Raw genomic sequence first — 19,412 nt, 5'->3', positions numbered from 1 at the left:
CTTGGTAAGGACTAGATACAGGGAACATTCCAGGACCGGCATTTTTTGGTTGCTGTTGACATCTCTACCTTGAGCCATAAATGTTTTGTAGCCATCATTCCCATCAAAGAGGAAAGCCTTTCATTCCCTGAAAAAGCTTTTGTTCTCTGTGTGCTGCAGAGGTTGATAGAGCCCACACTGGTGGGTCAGTGAAGCTGGCAGCAAGCAGGATGTATTCCCCACAGACACAGAGCAGGAAAGAATTCGAGAGAATTAGCTGTGCTGTGCTGTAGAGGTGTCTACAGTCTGGCATCGTGAACCTCCTCAGTACCTCCTTGAATCAAGAATCGCACAGAGGGCAGCACGGACACAAATCATCATTTACTAACAACCCATCCTGATATGAACTCCCTGGAGCACATCCAATTCGACTAATCGGTGATTATCTGCCATGAGCCAGATGTAACGGTGTTTAAAACCAACAACATCGTTTTGGAGGTTTTTTTTTAAATTGACAGACAGGCAGAATGACAGGAACGAAGTGGGGAGAGTGGACCAGAGGAAGCGATCCTGCACAGGCACAATTCACTCCCCCAAGTGGTCATTTCAGGGTGAGACCAGGCTGAAGCCAGGAGCCTAGAGTTTCATCTGAGTCTCCCATGGAGGTAGCAAGGGCCCAAGCACACAGACGATCTTCTGCTGCTTTCCCAGGTACGTGAGCAGGAAACGGGACCAGCAGTGACGCAGGCAGGACTTCCACCAACAGTGGTGTCAGAGGCAGAGGCTTGACCCACTGTACCACCGTGTTGCTCCCGTACAGAAACTATTGTTATTAACCATTTAAATTTCTATTTGAGCACAAGGATTGAGTAAGTCCTGGAAATAATAAAAGCTGTTGACGTCCCTGTCACTGCACCATGGCAGGTGACAGACCACCAGACATGGGTCAAGAGTTCCAAAGCACAGGCTAAACTCTGGGAAGTCTGTGGGTCTTGAAGAAACACCACGAGAGTTGTCGATGCTGAATATATGGTGCTCGCCCAAGAAGATGGCCTTTAGCCCCACAGGACCCTGAAGTGTGCATGAATGACACAAACTATTTTGAACTCAATCCCACAAGGAAATTGCAGTCACAGAGCTTAAATAGGTGTCTTCTATTAAATTTCCAGGATTCATTAGCAAGAATCACTCAAATGTGACCTGACCCACATCCAGCCTGGATTAGAGCCTCAGTTCAGTTATCTTCACAGAGTCCACAGAGAGCAGCTTCACACTGTATTTTATTTTTCAAATAAGGACATTATTTCTAGGAAAATGTCAGTGTCATCTGAACAGCCAGCCATCTGCACAAATCGGAAGTGGAAATAGGAACATTGGAGTCGTGGAGAAGTAGCATAGAGGGCTCTCATGGGTGTTTGGACAGGTCACCCACCGACTGTTGACCTTGTTTATGACCTTGTTTGATTGCTAGAAATAACTCAAATATCTTGAACTGGAGTACATTTTATTGTGTAGACCAGCAACCTACTTAGGCGACTGCAATATAATGCTCTTTTATGTGAAATTAAAAAAAAAAGTTAAAGAAAATGAGACTCCAATTTAGTCAACCTATATTCCTCCTTTCTGAGCACTTGACTAATTTTAGAGCCTAAGTGACCTATTAAAGTCTAAATTACCTGTAAGTGCCACATTTAGAAAAAAAAAAATCTCTAACCTTACCCAGGAGTTCAGAATCCACAACTTTTGCTTTCCAGGATGCCCTGATTTCCTCACCCGCTCCCCCAATATGTAGGCCCTTGGAAGTGAAAGGTTATAGCGTGTGTTATCCTGGCCAGACCCAACATCCCAGTGTCCTCAGCCAGATTAAAAATATCTAGCTCTCATGCCAGGTGACCAACACCATCATTCCTAAGAGATGTCACCTTCAGTCGGAGTTGACCCAAGACAGAGAACGACTACATTGGTTCTCATCAGTGTGGGTCATGTGGTAGCACCAAGCCAAACATAGCAAGATTTCAGCTAGGCTCAAAACAATCCAGAGGCCCCTCTTAACATGTCTAAGCTTAAACATGCTTTGATGTAGATAAACGCTACAAAGATGAAGCATCCCAGGAGCCCATTCCCCAAGTGAGTCTAGACTCAGGGTTCCACACAGCACAGTGTAAAGGATTGATTAAAGGATTGCCTGGGAGGGGTCTTGTTTGTTTAATTTCTTTTTTCTGAGCTCTAAAAATGTGGCTTCTGCATTGTAAAGGAACCAAACATTTTTGTAATTTGTAAAAACAAACCAACTTGAACTTGACTAATCTAAAGCTGGAATGTGCATCTGGAGGTCCATTGTAAAAATGCATTCACAGTTCATTTGAAGGGTCCTCAAAAGTGTATGGAGGTGTGTTTTGTGGTGGGGAAAAACTAAACTTTTAAAATTTTAACTAAAATCACCCCATCTTTAATGAGATTTTTCTTGGAGCTCCACTGCCCCCAGAGAGAGATTTGTGTTCTTAAGTGGGATGCTAAAAGGAAAAGATCAAAAATCGCCTGAATCTGTGCTCAGCCCCTTTGATTTAGGGAAATTAGCAAACCACAAGCCATTTGCAATTGCAAGTCTCAAGTAGGGCATCACCTAGAAATTACAGCGCATGAGGAGTAGCTGGGAAAATTAAATAATTTAACCTGAAAAAGAAAGCTGAGGTCAAGCAAGGGGAGAACCTTCAAGAACATTCACCACTTTTGTCCAAGTGTCCCAGAACAGGGTTATCATTATGTATGGATGGATATTCCAGCAGGGGATTTCAGCTGCAAGGAAAGAACGTGTTGGTCAAGCAAATAGTGTGGCTTCCCTGTCCCTCTAACACTAGGCTGTGTCAGAAGAGGAAGAGGAGGGGATCAAAAGAGACATGGAAATGGGAGTCTCAATGTCAAGTGGGGAAGGATGTCTTGGATGTGTGTGCACAAGTCCATGGAGCTAAGACCTGGGCCACGACCTCATCTGGTGGGGGCAGGGTGAGGCTGCAGAAAACAAGGTGCAACTCCCTGGGCTGTGGGGACCAGGGACTGCCTTGCCAGACGTCTGTGCAGAAAGTGGGGATTGCAAGGATCTCAGAGAGAGGGTGAGAGTCAGCAGGGTGAGACCCAGAGGATGGCAGGGAGGGGCACGGAAGTCTCCCCTCCTCCAGAATGGTCAGTGTGATCCAAGCACAGTCAATGCAGTAGGGTGTGGGTCAGATCTCCATGCACTGCCGGAGATTAGAGAAAGATAGGCTTGCAAGCACCCAAGATTTGAGCTAGTAGGGCCTGAGGGACACCGAGATGGGTGAGACAAGTCATGTTGCAGGTAGAAGTCAAGCACAGAGGTAAGAAGGATATCCCCGGATATGAGGAAACAGCATGAATGCTTGCACGGGAGGCCAGACAGAGCCTATTCTGGAATCTGTCTAGGATCCCCAGATTCTCCCTTCACCCTAAACCACAGCACGTCTGGAATGAGTCTGTCACCTTCTCTTTGGGCTCTCCTGAGTGAACATGAGCAACATAGCCTGACACCAGCTGCACCAGGTGCCAGCTGTCCTGCTGCTGTCCTGTGCTCAGCTTCCTAGCCCTGCCTCTGGGGCTGCTTTATACCATTCCTGCATGGCCCAGTGAGTGCAGGCTGGCTGCAAGGCCCTGCATATCCGAAGGGACTCTGATCTTTACAGATCACATTTCTTCCTGGTGCAGTGTCCCCTTCATAGCCTCACACCTGGACCTGTGTAAAGTCCCAGCACCCAGCCTGCTCAGCCTGGAGGACACTTCCAGCACCATATGCATCTCTACATTGCCCTCCTTCCTCACCTCCCGTACAAGGCATAGACAAAGCTTTCTGCCAATGGCCAGGAACACAAAGTCACATTTCCCTAGCTTCTTCCCTTCCAGATCCTCTCTGCAGTGGTGCCCTGGCCTCACCCCTGTCTGGTCAGAGGAACTGATTCCCAGCTCTGCAAGGAGCTCACCATCCCAATGCTTGCACAGTGTTTGCATGGAGCATACTACCTGCTCCCAGCTATCCCTGTGTTCTTTCCAGCATGAGCTAGCCTGATTGTCTTGGTCAAACCTGCTCAGCAGCTCACCTGTGTGTTCCTGGGCAGCCGACTCATACCAGAGACGTTGAAGACAGTCAAGAACTGGAAGCACATGTGCTTGGCTATGGGAAGCAGGGTGCTAAAGCCACGCCTGGGATTGGGAAGGGCTGTTGTAAGATGGCGGCTGGCCCAGGGCCAGGAGGCGGGGTTAGTCTTGCCAGCAGGTAAACAGGAAGTCACAGGGATAGGCTAATGCCCCCGCTGTGATTATGTCATTGCTACTGGCCTATCAGATAGTGCCAAGTGGACCCACAGGGAGAAGTGATTGGTGGAGAATGATAGAAAAGTAGCCAGCAAAAGCTAGGCGGCAGACAGAATGGATGGACGGACAATGACGAAGGCGGTCAGAGGGACGGACGGGGAGATTAAAACAGAATAGACAGATGGACGACTAAGAGAGACAGGAACAGAACGACAGACAGACGATGAGAAAGACGGAGAGACTATGACGGAAAAGACGAGATGGGGAGAAGGGCGGGAAGAAGGGTGGCGGAGAAAGGGCTAGAAAAGAGGGATACAGACAGAAGCAGTAAAAGCAGTATGGAGAGACGGGACAAGAACGGAGAAATGCAGCAGAAAGTACGGGAAGAAATATGGGAAGAAGGGCGGTGGCGACATCAAGAGGGCTGGAGAAGCGGGGAGGAAAGCTTAGACCAATGGGGACAGGAGCAGTGGAAATAAGGATTTAAACGCAACTGTTTCTGGCAGTGAGGGTTCCGGCTTTTCCCGGACCCTCAAGAGCGTGACTCATCGTTTTAGTGTCGCTGCTGGGCGGCTTTTCTCACCTGTCTGCTGAATGTGCTGGACTTCAGTGTCCTCATTTTTTAAATGGATGCAGTAATGTCCTGACAGAAACTTGGGAACCCAGTCCAGTTATTCTGTGCTACCTTGCCCAGTGTAGACGCCTACTGCGTGCTCAGTGGCCACTCCATGTACCCTGCAGAAAGATTCCACTGTATGTGTCAGGAGGTGCTGACCAGAGGCCAGCGATGGAGCAGGAGCAGACAGGAAGGATGCAGGTGGGCCATGGGAGGAAGTAGAAAGTGCTGAGTTGTCCCCAGTACGAACCGCAGGGAAACGTTACCGCCTGGGTTGCCTTCCCTCTTTCTCAGTGCGTGGTACTAACTCCCACTAATGAATCCAGCTTCTGGCATTCATATACATATTGTGTGTGTGACAGAAGACACTCTATTTACTTTGCTTTTGCACATGAATACAAAGATGTGAACTGGTAAATGAAATGGTCTTTGGCTTTCTTTGCTTCAGCACATGGGTGGAGTAGATGGAGCCTGTTGCATCTTCCCAGCCTCCATCTGTGCACAAAATGGGGACCCTGTGTAGAAGCTGACAGCAGAGATTGAGCACAGCTGGCTCAAAGAACAGAGCTAGGGGTTCCCCAGGGCGCCGGCCTCCATGGGGTTCCACTGTGACCATCCAGCTGCCTGACAATTGCACGCAGCTCCCCCACATGCTGTGGATGACATTTAAATGTCAGCAACCAAAGAATGAGACCAGTATGCTCCAACCCTTGCATTTGCCTACTCAGGCCAGCTGCAGCCAGCCGAGTCCAGCTTCGTGGTGTTCTGTGTGTGGCACAGCGTGTTCACATCAAGATGTTTTAGAGAGAAAGGAGAGAAAGGCAACAAGAAGCTCTCTGTGTGAAGAAAGAAACCATTCATTTCAACCAGAAGGGGAAAAATGTGTTAAAAAAAATTATATTTTAAGAAAAATGAGAACTTCAAAACAGTGGTAAACAACAGCCTCAATAGTTCCGTTTCTGAGTTTGAAATAAACACTGGGTTTCTGAAAACAGTGACAGGTCCTATATAACACTGTATCCTAAAGTGGTCTACTGTGCTATAGCTGTTAAAGTCTGATATTTGGAAACGAAAGAAGTGGGTTTGTACCTCCTAAAACGAATTGCTTTTAAAATGCTGCTTTTCTGTCTACTTGAAAATATAATTGTTTTTTTCTGGAAGTGACAAATTAATTGGGTGGTAATAAAACTTTGAAAGACGTCTGAGAATTTTACAGCCATAAGATAGTCATAGAATTTTTTTGTAATAAAAAGAATATATAAAAGAACCTCATGTAGAATATATAAGGAACCCAAGACATTGTAGGCTGCTAACAGTGACCTTGGGTACAGTTACATTTAAGAATGGCTGTTGTCATTTGACTGTAAACTGTCACAAATGTCTACATGAATGCAATGAGTTGTATCATGCACTAACGCTAACTTTCTTTTCCCCAGATGCAAAGAGTTTGGCTGAAATGCTTATGAGGTAAGAATATGACCTAGCATCCCAGATGCCAAACAAATTCTGATTCACTTTCACATGTAGTTCATATTTATAGCCAAATATTAATGTAACACCTAATTGCATGTATATATTTATATATATTATATATATGACTTATGTACTTTTATGCATGCCATCAATCATTGCCTTATTGGCTACACCCAATCAATAGAATGTTTCTTCCATCAGCTTGGGAACAAAGAGATACTTTCTAACCCAATAGCTTTAGTGTTGCTTCCACCCAAATATACTACCTCTAGAGTCAAGCCTTCCTTCTAGCAGAGTTAGCTGAATTAGAAGAGAACTACACGGGGAATGTGTGATGGGCCATGTTCTTCAAAGACTGTGGACTGCTCAGGGAATATGCTTGTCCTCAACCTGCTTGTCACCATCAGTCCCCACCAGTGGAGGTCCAGTCCCACAAGTCACAGCCTGCATGGCACCGTCAGTCCCCACCAGTGGAGGCCCAGTCCCACAAGTCACAGCCTGCATGATTTCTTCATTGTGTCAGCATTGTCCAGTCCTTGAGGTGCTCCATTCATAATTCCTGGGCAGGTTAACGAACAGTGGTCATTGAGTAAATGAGGAAATATTGATGACTGTATAACACACAAGGGTATGCCTCACAGCTCGACCCTCAAATGTCCACAGAACTTGGATAAACAAAGAAGTGAATGTAAGAGCTGATTCCTTCTCTGTTCTGAAACTCTATTTGCTACCCAGCCCCTCTCCTTCAAACATTTATGCCATTCAACCTGGACATCTCAGATACTAAGCTTTACCCATGTGGCTAACCTAGCTTGCCTATAACACGATTTTAATATTCATGATATGAGTCAATTATGAATAATGATTACATGAAAAGTGAGAGAGGAAAACCAGTATAGGAATAAGGAAGATAGCAAACTTGAAGTGGCCGTCTTAGGATGATCTGTGTGCAAAAGGATACTGGGCTGTAGAGTTTCTTCCTCATTCCTCTACACATATGAAATTAATACTTTATTGTTATTCACAAATATCCCAATCCCCAGGGCAGAGGACTTGTGTGCCACCAACATCTCCTCAACACACTATGGTACATAAGTGAAATGATGGCATGGAGAAATCTTTGCATATTTGTTAGGCATTAGGTGAACACTGGAAACTTGAGTAAGCCTGGGAAGAGGGCAGCCAAGCCTGGGCTTTGGAAGGCAGTGTTGGTAAGGACGTCGTTGCTGGGAATGAAAGACCTGTTTGGAATTGTCTAGCTTTGGAATTCTTTCAGCATTCCGTGCAGGGTGTCCTGTAGACAGGTGTCCAGGAGCCCCAAGGAGAGGCAGAGAGATGCAGGTGGCTCATAGAGTACCTCCTGCAGGGTGACTATGTAAATCATAATGGGTCAAACTGAATGTGAGAAGATTAAGAATATCCGCACACATTGCCTTGAACCTGTGCTCTTGTAAAAGCCCATGCGTACTTGAAAAGCAAATATGAAGCTATTTTTTCTAGTCACACATATCTTAACCAGGCACAGAGGAGTTATGTTGAGTAAGTCTGACAGCATATCAGAGGTTAAAAAGCAAACAAAACAGTAACCAGAGCCCCTTTGCAATGGTTGATCTACCTCATAAAAGAAGTTCTCTTCACATATGGATTCATTGATGACATTTTAAATGAGGAGATCTCATGTAAGATCCAGCTTCCCGATTTATCTTGCACAGCTCTGGCCACATTGGACAGGGACCGGGTGCTGAAGTTCCAGGAACCCAATTCACTTCCTCTGTAGCCTGAGTGTGACAACAACAGCACCTGCCCCGCTCCACCTCCCTTGTCACTAATCTGTACCCCCATGGTCTCCCAGAGAGCATCTCAGCCTTTGATTCTTTGGTCCACATGTGATTCTCCCAGCCCCTTGCTCCCACCTTGCCTAACAGTCTCTGCTGTCCACTGCCAAAAGCTGGGAAACTGCTGTCTTTTGATGTGTTCAGCACTTGCTCATGGAAGTTCATCTGCTTCCTCCCAGTGCTCTGGAACGCACCCCTGTCCCTTCCCATTAGCCTCAAGCATGACACTAGCAAGCACATTCTTTATTAGCCAGGCAATTATTGTGCTTGAAAAACCACCTGTTAATAGAAACAGGCATTGAAGATGGGCCTCCCAGTTGATGGCTGCCAACATGAAATCAGAGATGCTGAAACCAGTAATCACAACACCACAGACAGTGACCGCAGGTGGACATGCTGGGAAAGAAAGAGAATTTCCAAGTCCCTCAAATACATGGTTCACCTTGGTGTTGATTCAGAAAGGAAAGCAAAGCTTTTCATCATGAAGGGTGGCTTCCATCTCCTGGGTGCTGTATGCGCAAGTAAGCAAAGTCCTTGTCAATGGAAGAACCAGAGGCAAAATTCACTTTCAGCATCCCATGTTTTGGCTGTAGCTCAGGAAGGCTTGATTATTCATGTCCACTGGCACTGCGAATACTGAATGCTGTGTCTAATTTTGCTGCCGGTCTCACTGGCAAGCTGAGGACCTGGTCCTAGGCTCCTGTGAATATCCTTGCGTTTCTGATTTGGAAAACTGGTTTTATTACTCTGCATGCTGCTAGCCCCATCCAAAAATAAACACTCAAAATTATTCTCAGCTTTGCCATTCTGTGTGCTATGTGAATGAAAGTCATTTTCCAAAGATATTTCTGTATATTTCAGCAGAATTAATTGGCACAGTCCTGGGATGTAGATCAACTCCCAGAACCGACACAGCCCACCTATACCACCAGTCCACTCAGGTTGAGACTGGCTAACTCTTTAGGAACAAAACTGCACATGGCATAAGCAGGGAAATGTTGAAATGGAGAGATTAAACTAGTTTAGTTATTTTGACATCATATTTTTATATACACATAATAAAAAATATTCAACTGTCACCATGACACATGACCATAACAAACCTACGATGACGAAAAAAAATCCTGCATAAAAAGCCTGGAGGACAGTGGATGCTGCCTCCATACTCCTTACTATTTTGCCAAACTTTAAAGGAAATGGGAAGATTTTGAAGAGTTGCAGTGCGTGGCCAGTGATCCCTTGGTTAATGCACCCCGTTAACTCTCTTGGGGTCTCCCCATCACCATCACTTTATCAGATGGCAAGTGAGTGATCCAAGATGAGATCTTAATTATTAGCAAGCGTTTAACAGGTCCTGTAACACTTGTTTAAAAAATACCACATAATTTGGCTTTTGTGAAAACACTCAGAATCCTTCTTTGATTTTCATTGAGGCTTCTTCAAACAACATTTCTGCTTTGTAAAGATTTGCTGTCCTAAAGATCAATTGTCGTAACTGTTGAGGACCATCATTCCTGTAACCACCAGTCACTCAAGGCAGCAATAAGTAGGAACCTAGGTTGCAGCGGCTCACTTAGCATGGAGACAACCTTGTTGACCTAGAGCCCTGCCTCTGGGAAACCTTACTGGGTCAATACTATACCCCCAAGTGATACAACTCGTTGAAGAATTGCTTATTGAGTGTCTCTCCATATTGCTCTAAATTGCAGGGGCATTTAAGGAACAAAATAGGTGAACATATCCTTATGGGGAATGTATTTCAGGGAGAGACACAAATAGTGACCAAATCAACCAAATTGGTGAAGTGTGTACTGAAGACTAGTGAGTGCAAGGGAGACAAATTGTAACAGAGAAAAGAGAATGCGTGAGGCACTCCCATGGTAGAGCAGCCAGGCCACATGGCAAACAGCATCTGAGCCAAATCTTCTATAATAAAGGATAGAGCATGCACCAAGTTTTTAAATTTTCCTTTTATTGAAAGTCACAGAGACAGATGGAGAGAGATCTTCCATCTTCTGGTTCACTCCTCACATGTCCACAACAGCCAGACAGAAGCCAGGAGCCCAGAACTCCATGTGGGTCTTTGCATGTGGGTGGCAGGGACCCAAATATTGAGACATCAACCACTGCCTCCAAGGGACGTGTTAGCATTAGGTTAGACCAGAAACAGTAGCTGGGACATAATGTGAAACGTACAGTCCCAAGTGACATTTGCTGCCCCGAATGTTTAGCTCTGAGTCGAGTTTTTGCATGAAAGCAGGGAGCCAGAAGGGTGAGTATCTTAGATTCTAAGCAACAGGAACAGCTAATGCAAATGGGCAGGAAAACTTAGCTCCCAGACTCCAAGGATTTGGGGGCCATTTTTCTTGTTTTCCAGTTGCACAGTTCTTGGAGGAGAGGGGAGACTTTTCCTTCAGCCTTAGCTGTCTTTGTGCATAGAACTCAATCACATTCTGAGTCCTTGCCCCAGTTCCTGTGGTTCACAGCAGTCAGCTTGAGTCTGCCATCGGTCCACTGGTAGACCCTTTGGTGCTGTCAGGAAAGCCTGCACTCAGAGCCCAGGGCGGCTTCCTGGAATAGCCGCCAACTGCCTCATGACTATTCATGAGGAGCAGAAGGAACTAGCTAGCACTGCTATTTTTGGTATAAGGACAAGCTCAAGTCCCCCATGACGTTTCTAAACAGATCTTTCAGATATTCGCAGAGGAGTGACGCCCATATGTTTTGGTGGAAATTGAGCAGATGTAGACCAAGTGTGGTTCACTCTGTACAGACGTTCTCTCTCTTCACTAACGAAAGGAATCATCCATTCAGAAGGCAGTGTGCAAGAGGCCATGTGGAATGTCAGGCTGGGCTCTGTAGGTTTAGCATGACCTGGGTTCAAAACCCAGTGTGTTCATTGTACAGGGCAGGAAATCTAGGGCGAGGTCAAGTTGCAAGGCAGAACGCGGGCACTTTTCAGAGGCTGTCTTTATCGTGGCATGTTTTGTTTATACTCAGAGAGACTGCATAAACTTCAGCAGGCACATGTTTAGGGAGGTCCTTGAGCAAACTTGACCTTGGAGTTGTTCAGGTTCCTTGCTGTCAGTGAAAGATTTGAGGAGGGAGAGCAGGAGGGGGAGAGGAGAGCTTTCCAGCGAATTCTTGATTGGAGGGAAAAGCCCGTTAGAAGCAGCAACAAACACCTGCTTGCTTCTTCTCCATGGAGAGTCACTAACCCACAGCCAAACTTCCCCAAGTGAAGCACCTTCCAGAAGTCTTTCTCAAAACGGAGTTTGACAAGGACAGAGAGTGGGGAGCAGGACTTGTGAAAAGCACGGGTAACTCACAGAGTAACTCAGCCAAAAGAGCTGCTTCTTTAGAAGGATTTTCAGTAAATGTTAGTTTAATGTCTGGTAAATTCTTATAATGACTTATAAAGCAAACAGCCATGCTTCTAACAGAGACGGCTCGTGTAGGCCTTTATATTGGCTCTCTTAGATTTTTGTGAAACGTGCAATTTCTTTTAACTGCACACTGAACAGAATATGATTAGGCCATGCCGTTTTACTACCTTTTTTCATTTACTTTTAGAGAACAGCTCGCTCTGAGAGTAATTTTCTGGTACACAAATTTTGAGATACAATTATTATAGTAATTACTTTTTTTTTTCCTATTCTAAAATGCACTCTAGTTAGGGAAACTAACGAGGTTTGTGATGTGTTACTGGAACAAATAGAAAATGACACCAGATCTAAATACAGAGCCATTAGTAAAATCCCCTTACAGTGAACAACTGGGACACCAGCTTCCTCTGTCGCCGTTGGAATATCTCTTGGCTGGTAAATGAAAATGCTGTCGCTTCTAAATGTGTTTCTCCTTTCTTTCATTTGGCTTTCACACAAGAAACTTCATGTTTCTAAAGGAAATGTCCTCAAGTTGATGGATCTAAAACCACTCTCTCTCGACCACTTGTACTTTCAGTTTCTTTCCAGTCTGCTCAAATTGAAGATTAATAAATACTATTATCAAATGCTTCCTCCTCCCCACCCTCACAGTGCACATGCGCCCCAATACAGTAAGTCAAGCTGGAGTACAGGTGCATGTTAGTATAATGGGATACTGCACTGCACCTGCTCACACAGCCTCTCTCTCGTTTCTAGTAAAAACACCCGGACATCGGACACCCTGAGCAAGCAACAGCAGACTCTAAGAATGCACATCGACATACCCAGGGCTCAGCTCCTGATTGAAGAAAGAGACACAATGGAGACCATTGGTGAGGAATCCTGGTTGCCACCAAACACAGTGTGGCTTCAACCGCAGCCCCACCTTCTCAGCCCAAACCCTGGGCATGGGATAGGCAGTGAATATGTATCAGTTGTTGCCTAGGACAAGAGGGTTTGATCCCTGGTTCACTTTAGGATTTTCCTGAGGAGGCTGTTGATGCTGCCCGCCTAAGAACTTCCCGTGGCCAGAAGGCCTGCACACGGCAGGCTAGTCCTGGAGGCCCACTCTGTGCCCAGCTCTCAAGCTTTGCAAGCAAGGCTGGCCTTCATGAAGTAAACTTTTCTTTGCAGTTCTGACCCATGTCAGCCTGTCTGTGCTCATTGACCTATGGTGCCAGCCGGTGTGGGTTTTTTACTGCAGGCTTGGAAACTTCCCGAGTCCCCCGCCAGAGGAGATTTCTGCTGGGAGTCTCTAACCTATTCCAGAAGCTCTTTCTGTGCCTTGACTATACCAATCAGCAAAAGGGGCAGAGTCTCAAAGCCAAGATCACACAGATAGGAGCAGAAGCAGGGACTCCCCACTCAGGTCCCCTGCACCCCCGATGATGGGCTGTCCTTGCCCCCTCCCTGTCTCCACCCAGAAGCCACTTCCAATTCCTGTTCTCTCAGACTTCCTGGTCACCATGGAGACCAGGTCTGGGGCAGACTCCATGACCTCAGTCTTGTTAAGCTTCAAGGCTTTTGCTTATGGTGGGGGAGGGGCTGTGTCTGCTGATGTTTGGTAGGAAGGCAACCCTTTACAGTAGACCCAACTGCCTGCCTCCGGGCAGGTAGCCGCAGAGACATCAGCAGGAGCCCTGTCCTTGCCCCAGTCCTCCCCAAGCACCACCCAGACGCCAGGACCCCATGGCTCTTCAGCACCGAGGCGTGGACTGTGCTTGCTATGGTCATGTTTGACCTAGCCCCACTTAGAGAAAGCTCAATCCAGGCACGTATGCTTCATCCAACCGATGTCAGTTAAGTGCTATAGGGGAGACACTGCTTGTCACGGAAACTGCCACATGTTCACGTGGTCTGGGAGGAGAGGATGGCTGGTGCCTGCTCCTCTGTGTGCAGGGGCTGCCGTCTTTGCTTCTGGGGCAGAGCCCTGGTGCTTGCCACAGCACCACCCCACACTGTCACACGCCAGGCTTCTTGCAGACCTCCTGGCAGCCCGTCACCTTGTTCTCTGCCAAGAAATTTTATTCTAACTTCAAGAGGCCTTCTTTGCCTGCCAGAGCCTGAGGAATTACATTGTGTATGACTCGCTCTGTCCAGAGCCTTTTTTGGGCACAGAAATCTTGCCGTGTTGCTTATGGCTTTCCCGTCATTGTTCCGGAGGTGAGCCGCACGCGTGTGCACGCACACACACATACAGGCACTGTAGCAGGTCCCTCCTTATGCACAGATGCAGGAGCCTCATCCAGGGGCTGTGGCCTTGAACAGTTATGAGAAACAACAAACAAACAAAGCAAAAATACTATAGCTCCTAAGTTTTCTTGCATTGAAAAAAGTCTTCTTAAGAAAGTGTGGAAAATATCACACTGAAGTCAGGATAATTCCAAATCATGCCTGCAGCCCAAGCTGCTGCTCCTTATTCACACATTCAGATGCTCTGACTCCATCTGAACCCTGGGCCCCTGCCTCTCCCACCTTCAAGCGCCTATGCCCACAGGACTTTGGAATCCATCTGACAAGTGAGTCATTTCAGAAGAAGGCAGGTAAAGCCCGCACCTGAAGGGTGGCTGCTCCAAAAGGAAAGCAGAGGGGGGTTGGCATGTCCCACAGAGCGGACTCTCTGCTTCTTGCGCCTAGCGGCACCTGCTGAGCTCCGGGCAGACAGCCGCGGGGGTTGTTGTGTTTCCCAGCAGTCAAAGGAACTTCCCACCCTTGCCACCCTTCCCTTCCCTTCCCTTCCCTTCCCTTCCCTTCCCTTCCCTTCCCTTCCCTCCCCTCCCTTCCCTTCCCTTCCCTTCCCTTCCCTTCCCTTCCCTTCCCTTCCCTTCCCTTCCCTTCCCTTCCCCTCCCCTCCCCTCCCTTCCCTTCCCTTCCCTTCCCTTCCCTTCCCTTCCCTTCCCTTCCCTTCCCTTCCCTTCCCTTCCCTTTCCTCCCCTCCCCTCCCCTCCCCTTGTCTCTGCTTCCCTTCATCTTCTCTCTTTCCTTCCTTCATTCCCTTCCACTCCAAAGGCCAACCTGTATGCAACTGCTTCTATTTCTAACCCTTTGGAGTAACAAGACCACAGTGCCTGAATTTGTAGTCACTGGAATTGCGTTGTGGGAGGCTGCTATTATTGTTGTCGCTAACAATAACACAAGTGCCTGGGGAGAGAAGAGGCCGGGCAGCCGTCCAAAGGGGGTAACCGTGTTTGGCTCTCTCTCCCTGCTGCTCTGCAGATGATCGCTCCACAGTCCTGTTGACAGATGCTGACTTCGGAGAGGCTGCAAAACAGAAGTCCCTGACGGTGACTCACACGGTCCATTACCAATCTGTGTCTCAGGCCACGGGGCCCCTCGTGGACGTTTCGGATGCCCGGCCAGGAACCAGTAAGTGGTCAGCAATGCTAAGAATGTGTGGATATCACCAACCCAGAAACTATATTCACACAAAATAGATTTAATTGGGGTAGTCAAGTTTTCTTGCTTAATCTTGGCTGTTATTTTAATGGTGTCACTTGTGGCCAGTAAAGCTTGGCACTGCTTTGCTTTGACAAGCGCTAGAATTTCCAGGGCGATTGAACTTGTTTTGTTCAGACAACCTAGCAGAAGAGGAAACAAGATAGCATGTGAATGTGTCTGCTAATACCAGGCTAGAAAGGTGATGCCATTGAGGTTATTTCTGTAGCAACCCTGAAAGAGACCTACTCATAAATTAAATAGCAGAGACCCAGTTTCAAAGCCGAGAATCCTGAGGCTCTGAGATCTGAGGTGAACAGCCCTTAGCTGGTACACGTCATCAAGAAGGAAGAACTAGAGTCAGCTGCAGGTTCCTCTGTTCTCCAAGCCTGTATTTCATCTCCTGGACATAGTCTGAGCAACAAGATCCTTCTGACCAGTGTAGACAGTTTCTTGAGTTTAGTCACTAACGTGTTTACCCGTTGACTACGGAAAATAATGGCTGCAGTGAAACTCAACTCCCCACCCCTAATACATAACTAGAACTTTACTAGATATTTCTTCATAATCAAAATTGCTTCTAATTCTCCTTAAAGACTGAAAAATTATTATCTTGATTAATATCATTTTACAAGTTTTGATGTCTGGCTTTTAAATCTCTAATCGCTCACTTTGTAAAACCTGCCATTCCTGGTGTGTTATTAGAAAATGCATGCTCCTTTACGTGTTCCTCAATCCCCACTTGTGAGGCATTTGTGAAATGCAGTGAGCTTCCTAATTGCTGACTACACTGTGCTCTACAGGGAACAATTCAAACAGGTAACTGAGACACAGAGGGAAAACTAACACCTTCCAGAACATTCTAAGGAAGTCTTTAAATTCCTCTCCTGTATCTCCCTTTACCTCCATTCTTCTTTAATGACATCAGTCCCTTCTGAAGGCACAAGAGGAGTGAGAATTCATGTTGTAAAGGAATGCTTCTCTTTAGCCATTGGCTCATCTGTTGTGCTGGCCTGGGGTGACTCCCAGCTTACTGTGATAAATTCTGAGACCTTTTTGATGTTAAAGCCAGGCAAATATTTAGACCCTGAAGGGGTTGGCTTTGGTGTTTCTTTAGCCCAGTGATCACAGAAGTTGTTGGACAGCAATAAGCGTGTATAAAACAAGCAGAGATCATGGGACAGGTGCCCCAGGTACATTGCTAGCTGTCTGTGCACAACAGAATCACACAGGCTCCACCCCAGCCATTCCAGGGCGTTGGCCAGCCCTGGCATCTGTGTGATTAGCAATATCCTGGTTGTTCTTATGCTGTTTGGAGTTTCATGGAGAGATTATTCCAGGTAATAGAAGGGTACTCTGGGAGTGCAGGAGGAAGAGACCACTGTGCCCCCGTGCCCTTAGCACAAGCATGGCTTGCCATGCTCACAGCACACAAATTCCTCCTGAAAAGCAACCTAAGTTTTCTCCACTGGATCAGTGTTGAAGGAGCTGGGAAATGCACAAAGTCCAGTTGTCAATAAGTAAGTAGGAGAAGAAACAGTGACACAAAAGTACTAGGAACATTGAGAACGCACAGGCCATCAGCTCTGGAATAGTGTGGAGGTTGCTTTGAAGGCACTGAGCCTGGAGAGACATGAATCTGCTGTGCGTGTAGAAACTAGACCAGAGAAAGGCAAATGTTAGGACAGGATGCGTGTGGATGGGGTTGGATGTGGGTCCCATGGCTGTAGGGTTGTAAGCATGGTTCACGGAGGTTAGAGAATTAGTTCAGTGAGTATCCAAAATACTTAGTGAAGGGTTCTTGATCTTGAAGGGCTCAGTATTTGGTGATGAGGGACTCCCACAGTGAGATGCGTGAAGATGTTATGTCATTCCAACAGGGAACTCAGTAAGTTCTAGACAAAAATAGAATACTGGAAGTGGGGCCTGTGGGAGGAGGTGCATTGGATCTGGGTTCCTTGGGAGGGAGGAGGAGTACCAACTACACCAGGGAGCCTGAACTCAGCTCAGGGCAAAGTAGGAGAAGACTACTAGACCAGGAGGGAGGAGGGAGGCCCTGAGCTATTCACAACAGGATGGAAGGGGTCCGGGAATGCAATGCTGCCTAGATTGCCTTGGCTTCAGAAGGCTACCCAAGACACAGTCACACCTCTGCCTTTCTCCATGAGAGCTCCAGAAGCACTCCCAAGGGTGCACGCCCCACCCAAACCCATGGGGATGGTACAGCTTAGAGCCATGTGTCTCTTCCTATGGCAGGAAACTTGATCCAGTCATGTTTACTAACATCAGGTAAACCTCCCGAATTCATGCAGTGGTCTCTGGCTCCCCCTGTGCCCTGGGAATGAGGCCCCTTGCTCTCCATGTGTACAGCATTGCTTTTGGTAAAAGATCTTTGAGTTCATCTTTTCATTAAGTGTCCCCCAAAACTATAGTGTGAAAAAAGCTGACAACATTCTGTTTTTAACTTACCTTATAGTGCTAGGTATTTAAATATATATATAATATATAAATATAAATATGATATAGATGATATGTTATATAATGTCTATTTAAATATATAATATATGATTTAATTAATATAAATTATATATATAATGTAGGTAGATATTCAACATTCCCCAAGGATCTTACGTACTTTGTGGACTAACATGTAATTGTTACATTTGTATGAGTGGATGGCTGTCCCTCCAGCAGGCTCTGAAGCTTTCTAGAACTGATTCTCTGTGTTGCTTCTTGCTCCCTTGGCCTAGCTGGGACATCTGTATTAACTCAGTCCATGGGGCAGATTCTTTTTACATCCATTTCAAGCATTTACAGAGATTCATCTGTACAGTCAGACTTTTGTATCCTTTGGCTTCTCATCCATGGATTCAACCAACCATAAGTTCAAAAAGGTCTGGGCATCGCATTGTGTCCATCCTGGACATGTTGAGACTTTGTTTCATGCCATTGTTCCCTAAGAAGTTATTTGCACAGCATTGTATTGGATTAGGTGTAAGTAAGCTAGATATGATTCAAGCACGTAGGAGGATAGGTAAGAGTTCTACGTAAGTGCTGTGCCAATTTATATCAGGGACTTGACTGTCCTTGGATTTGGGTGTCCACAAGTTACCAGAACCAATCCATGTATAGTATCAAGCGACTCCTCTGTTTTTCTCGACTACACAAGACAATACTGTTATTGTCCGCAAGACATTCTTAGGACTGTGCTGCCATTGCAAGAATTCTTCATTTTTTAGAAGAGCATCTGGAATAAGTTGTTTGTTCACAGCATTGGTTGCATTGTAGAAGTTACGTTTCCAAACATTCTATTAGCTTGCTAAAGAGTTACAACACATTCTTATCATGAGGCTGGGAGGAATCGTAATGATTGTCTGTTTATCTCTTTCAATGTGTGAAAATATATCCCAGGGCTGTGCCTGCTGCGCTGTGCACATCCCTGTCGCAGCTGTGGTTTGTGGCATATTTGAAAAGTAGAAATCTCCTCATGTTCCAATCCCCAAGGGCAATCACACTGACTGACCCACAGTAGGTCTTCAGTAAATACATTCCAGTATTGACAAGCAACAAACTCTAGAGTCAAAACAGAGGGAATGGAAAGTAGAGGATGTTTGGCAACTCAGGCAGGACTTGAACCATAAGTTTCATTCCTACCTCTGCTATCTATTTCCAGAGATATCCAATTAGCTGAGGGCTAGCTGGGTGCTCACAACCAAAAGATGTACCCTACATCTGAAGCTCTGTACCTCTCACCCTTCATAAGGACTTAACACAAGATCTTCCTCCCCGCCACCTGTCACCCCCAGGAAACTTTTGATCAAGTTTTCTACTTGGGAAATCTACAAGGGTATGAACACATGGGAAATAATAAGTATTAGCCTTGACCTGGTTTCTTTTGGTCATTTTTACCCCAAAGACATACATCCATGCATTCATCCATTCTGTTGTGCAGAGGATTCAGACATAGATGATATAATCACCCCTTGATGTCCACGAGGAATTAGTTTCAGGAAACCCTCAGATAGAAAATCTGTGGATAATAAAGTTTCTCATATAAAATGACACAGTGTTTGCCTAGGGGCCTGGTACATCCTCTTGCCTACATGACATCATCTCTAGATTACTTGTAATACCAAATGCAGTGTAGCTGTTGGGGGATTTTTGCTATCCCAGTGATGAGGGAAAATGTCTGTGCGTGCTGTTTGCAAGGTTTGGGTGGCTGCGTCCTTGAGAATGAAGCCCGCAGGTGTAAAGACACGGGTACACAGTGCTGAACAGGGATATGAAGAGGGCACAGCTGTCGCTGCTCTTCACTTCCTCTCACATCTC

At 46.2% G+C, this 19,412-nt stretch overlaps 1 protein-coding gene across 1 annotated transcript in view; it reads left to right on the top strand.

Moving 5' to 3' along the window:
• The window catches only part of DSCAM (DS cell adhesion molecule), a 600,899-nt gene that overhangs the window by 557,085 nt on the left and 24,402 nt on the right, over positions 1 to 19,412 (top strand). The window contains exons 28-30 of the mRNA XM_040986640.1: positions 6,352 to 6,382; positions 12,366 to 12,481; positions 14,865 to 15,014. Coding sequence (XP_040842574.1) covers positions 6,352 to 6,382; positions 12,366 to 12,481; positions 14,865 to 15,014 — 297 coding nt within the window. The remainder of the gene's footprint in view (positions 1 to 6,351; positions 6,383 to 12,365; positions 12,482 to 14,864; positions 15,015 to 19,412) is intronic.

Source organism: Ochotona curzoniae, unplaced genomic scaffold (assembly GCF_017591425.1).
Source record: "Ochotona curzoniae isolate NIBS_2020 unplaced genomic scaffold, NIBS_Ocur_1.0 contig_4516, whole genome shotgun sequence".
Classification (NCBI taxonomy): Eukaryota; Metazoa; Chordata; class Mammalia; order Lagomorpha; family Ochotonidae; genus Ochotona; species Ochotona curzoniae.
This window is presented reverse-complemented; position numbering and strand designations above follow the sequence as displayed.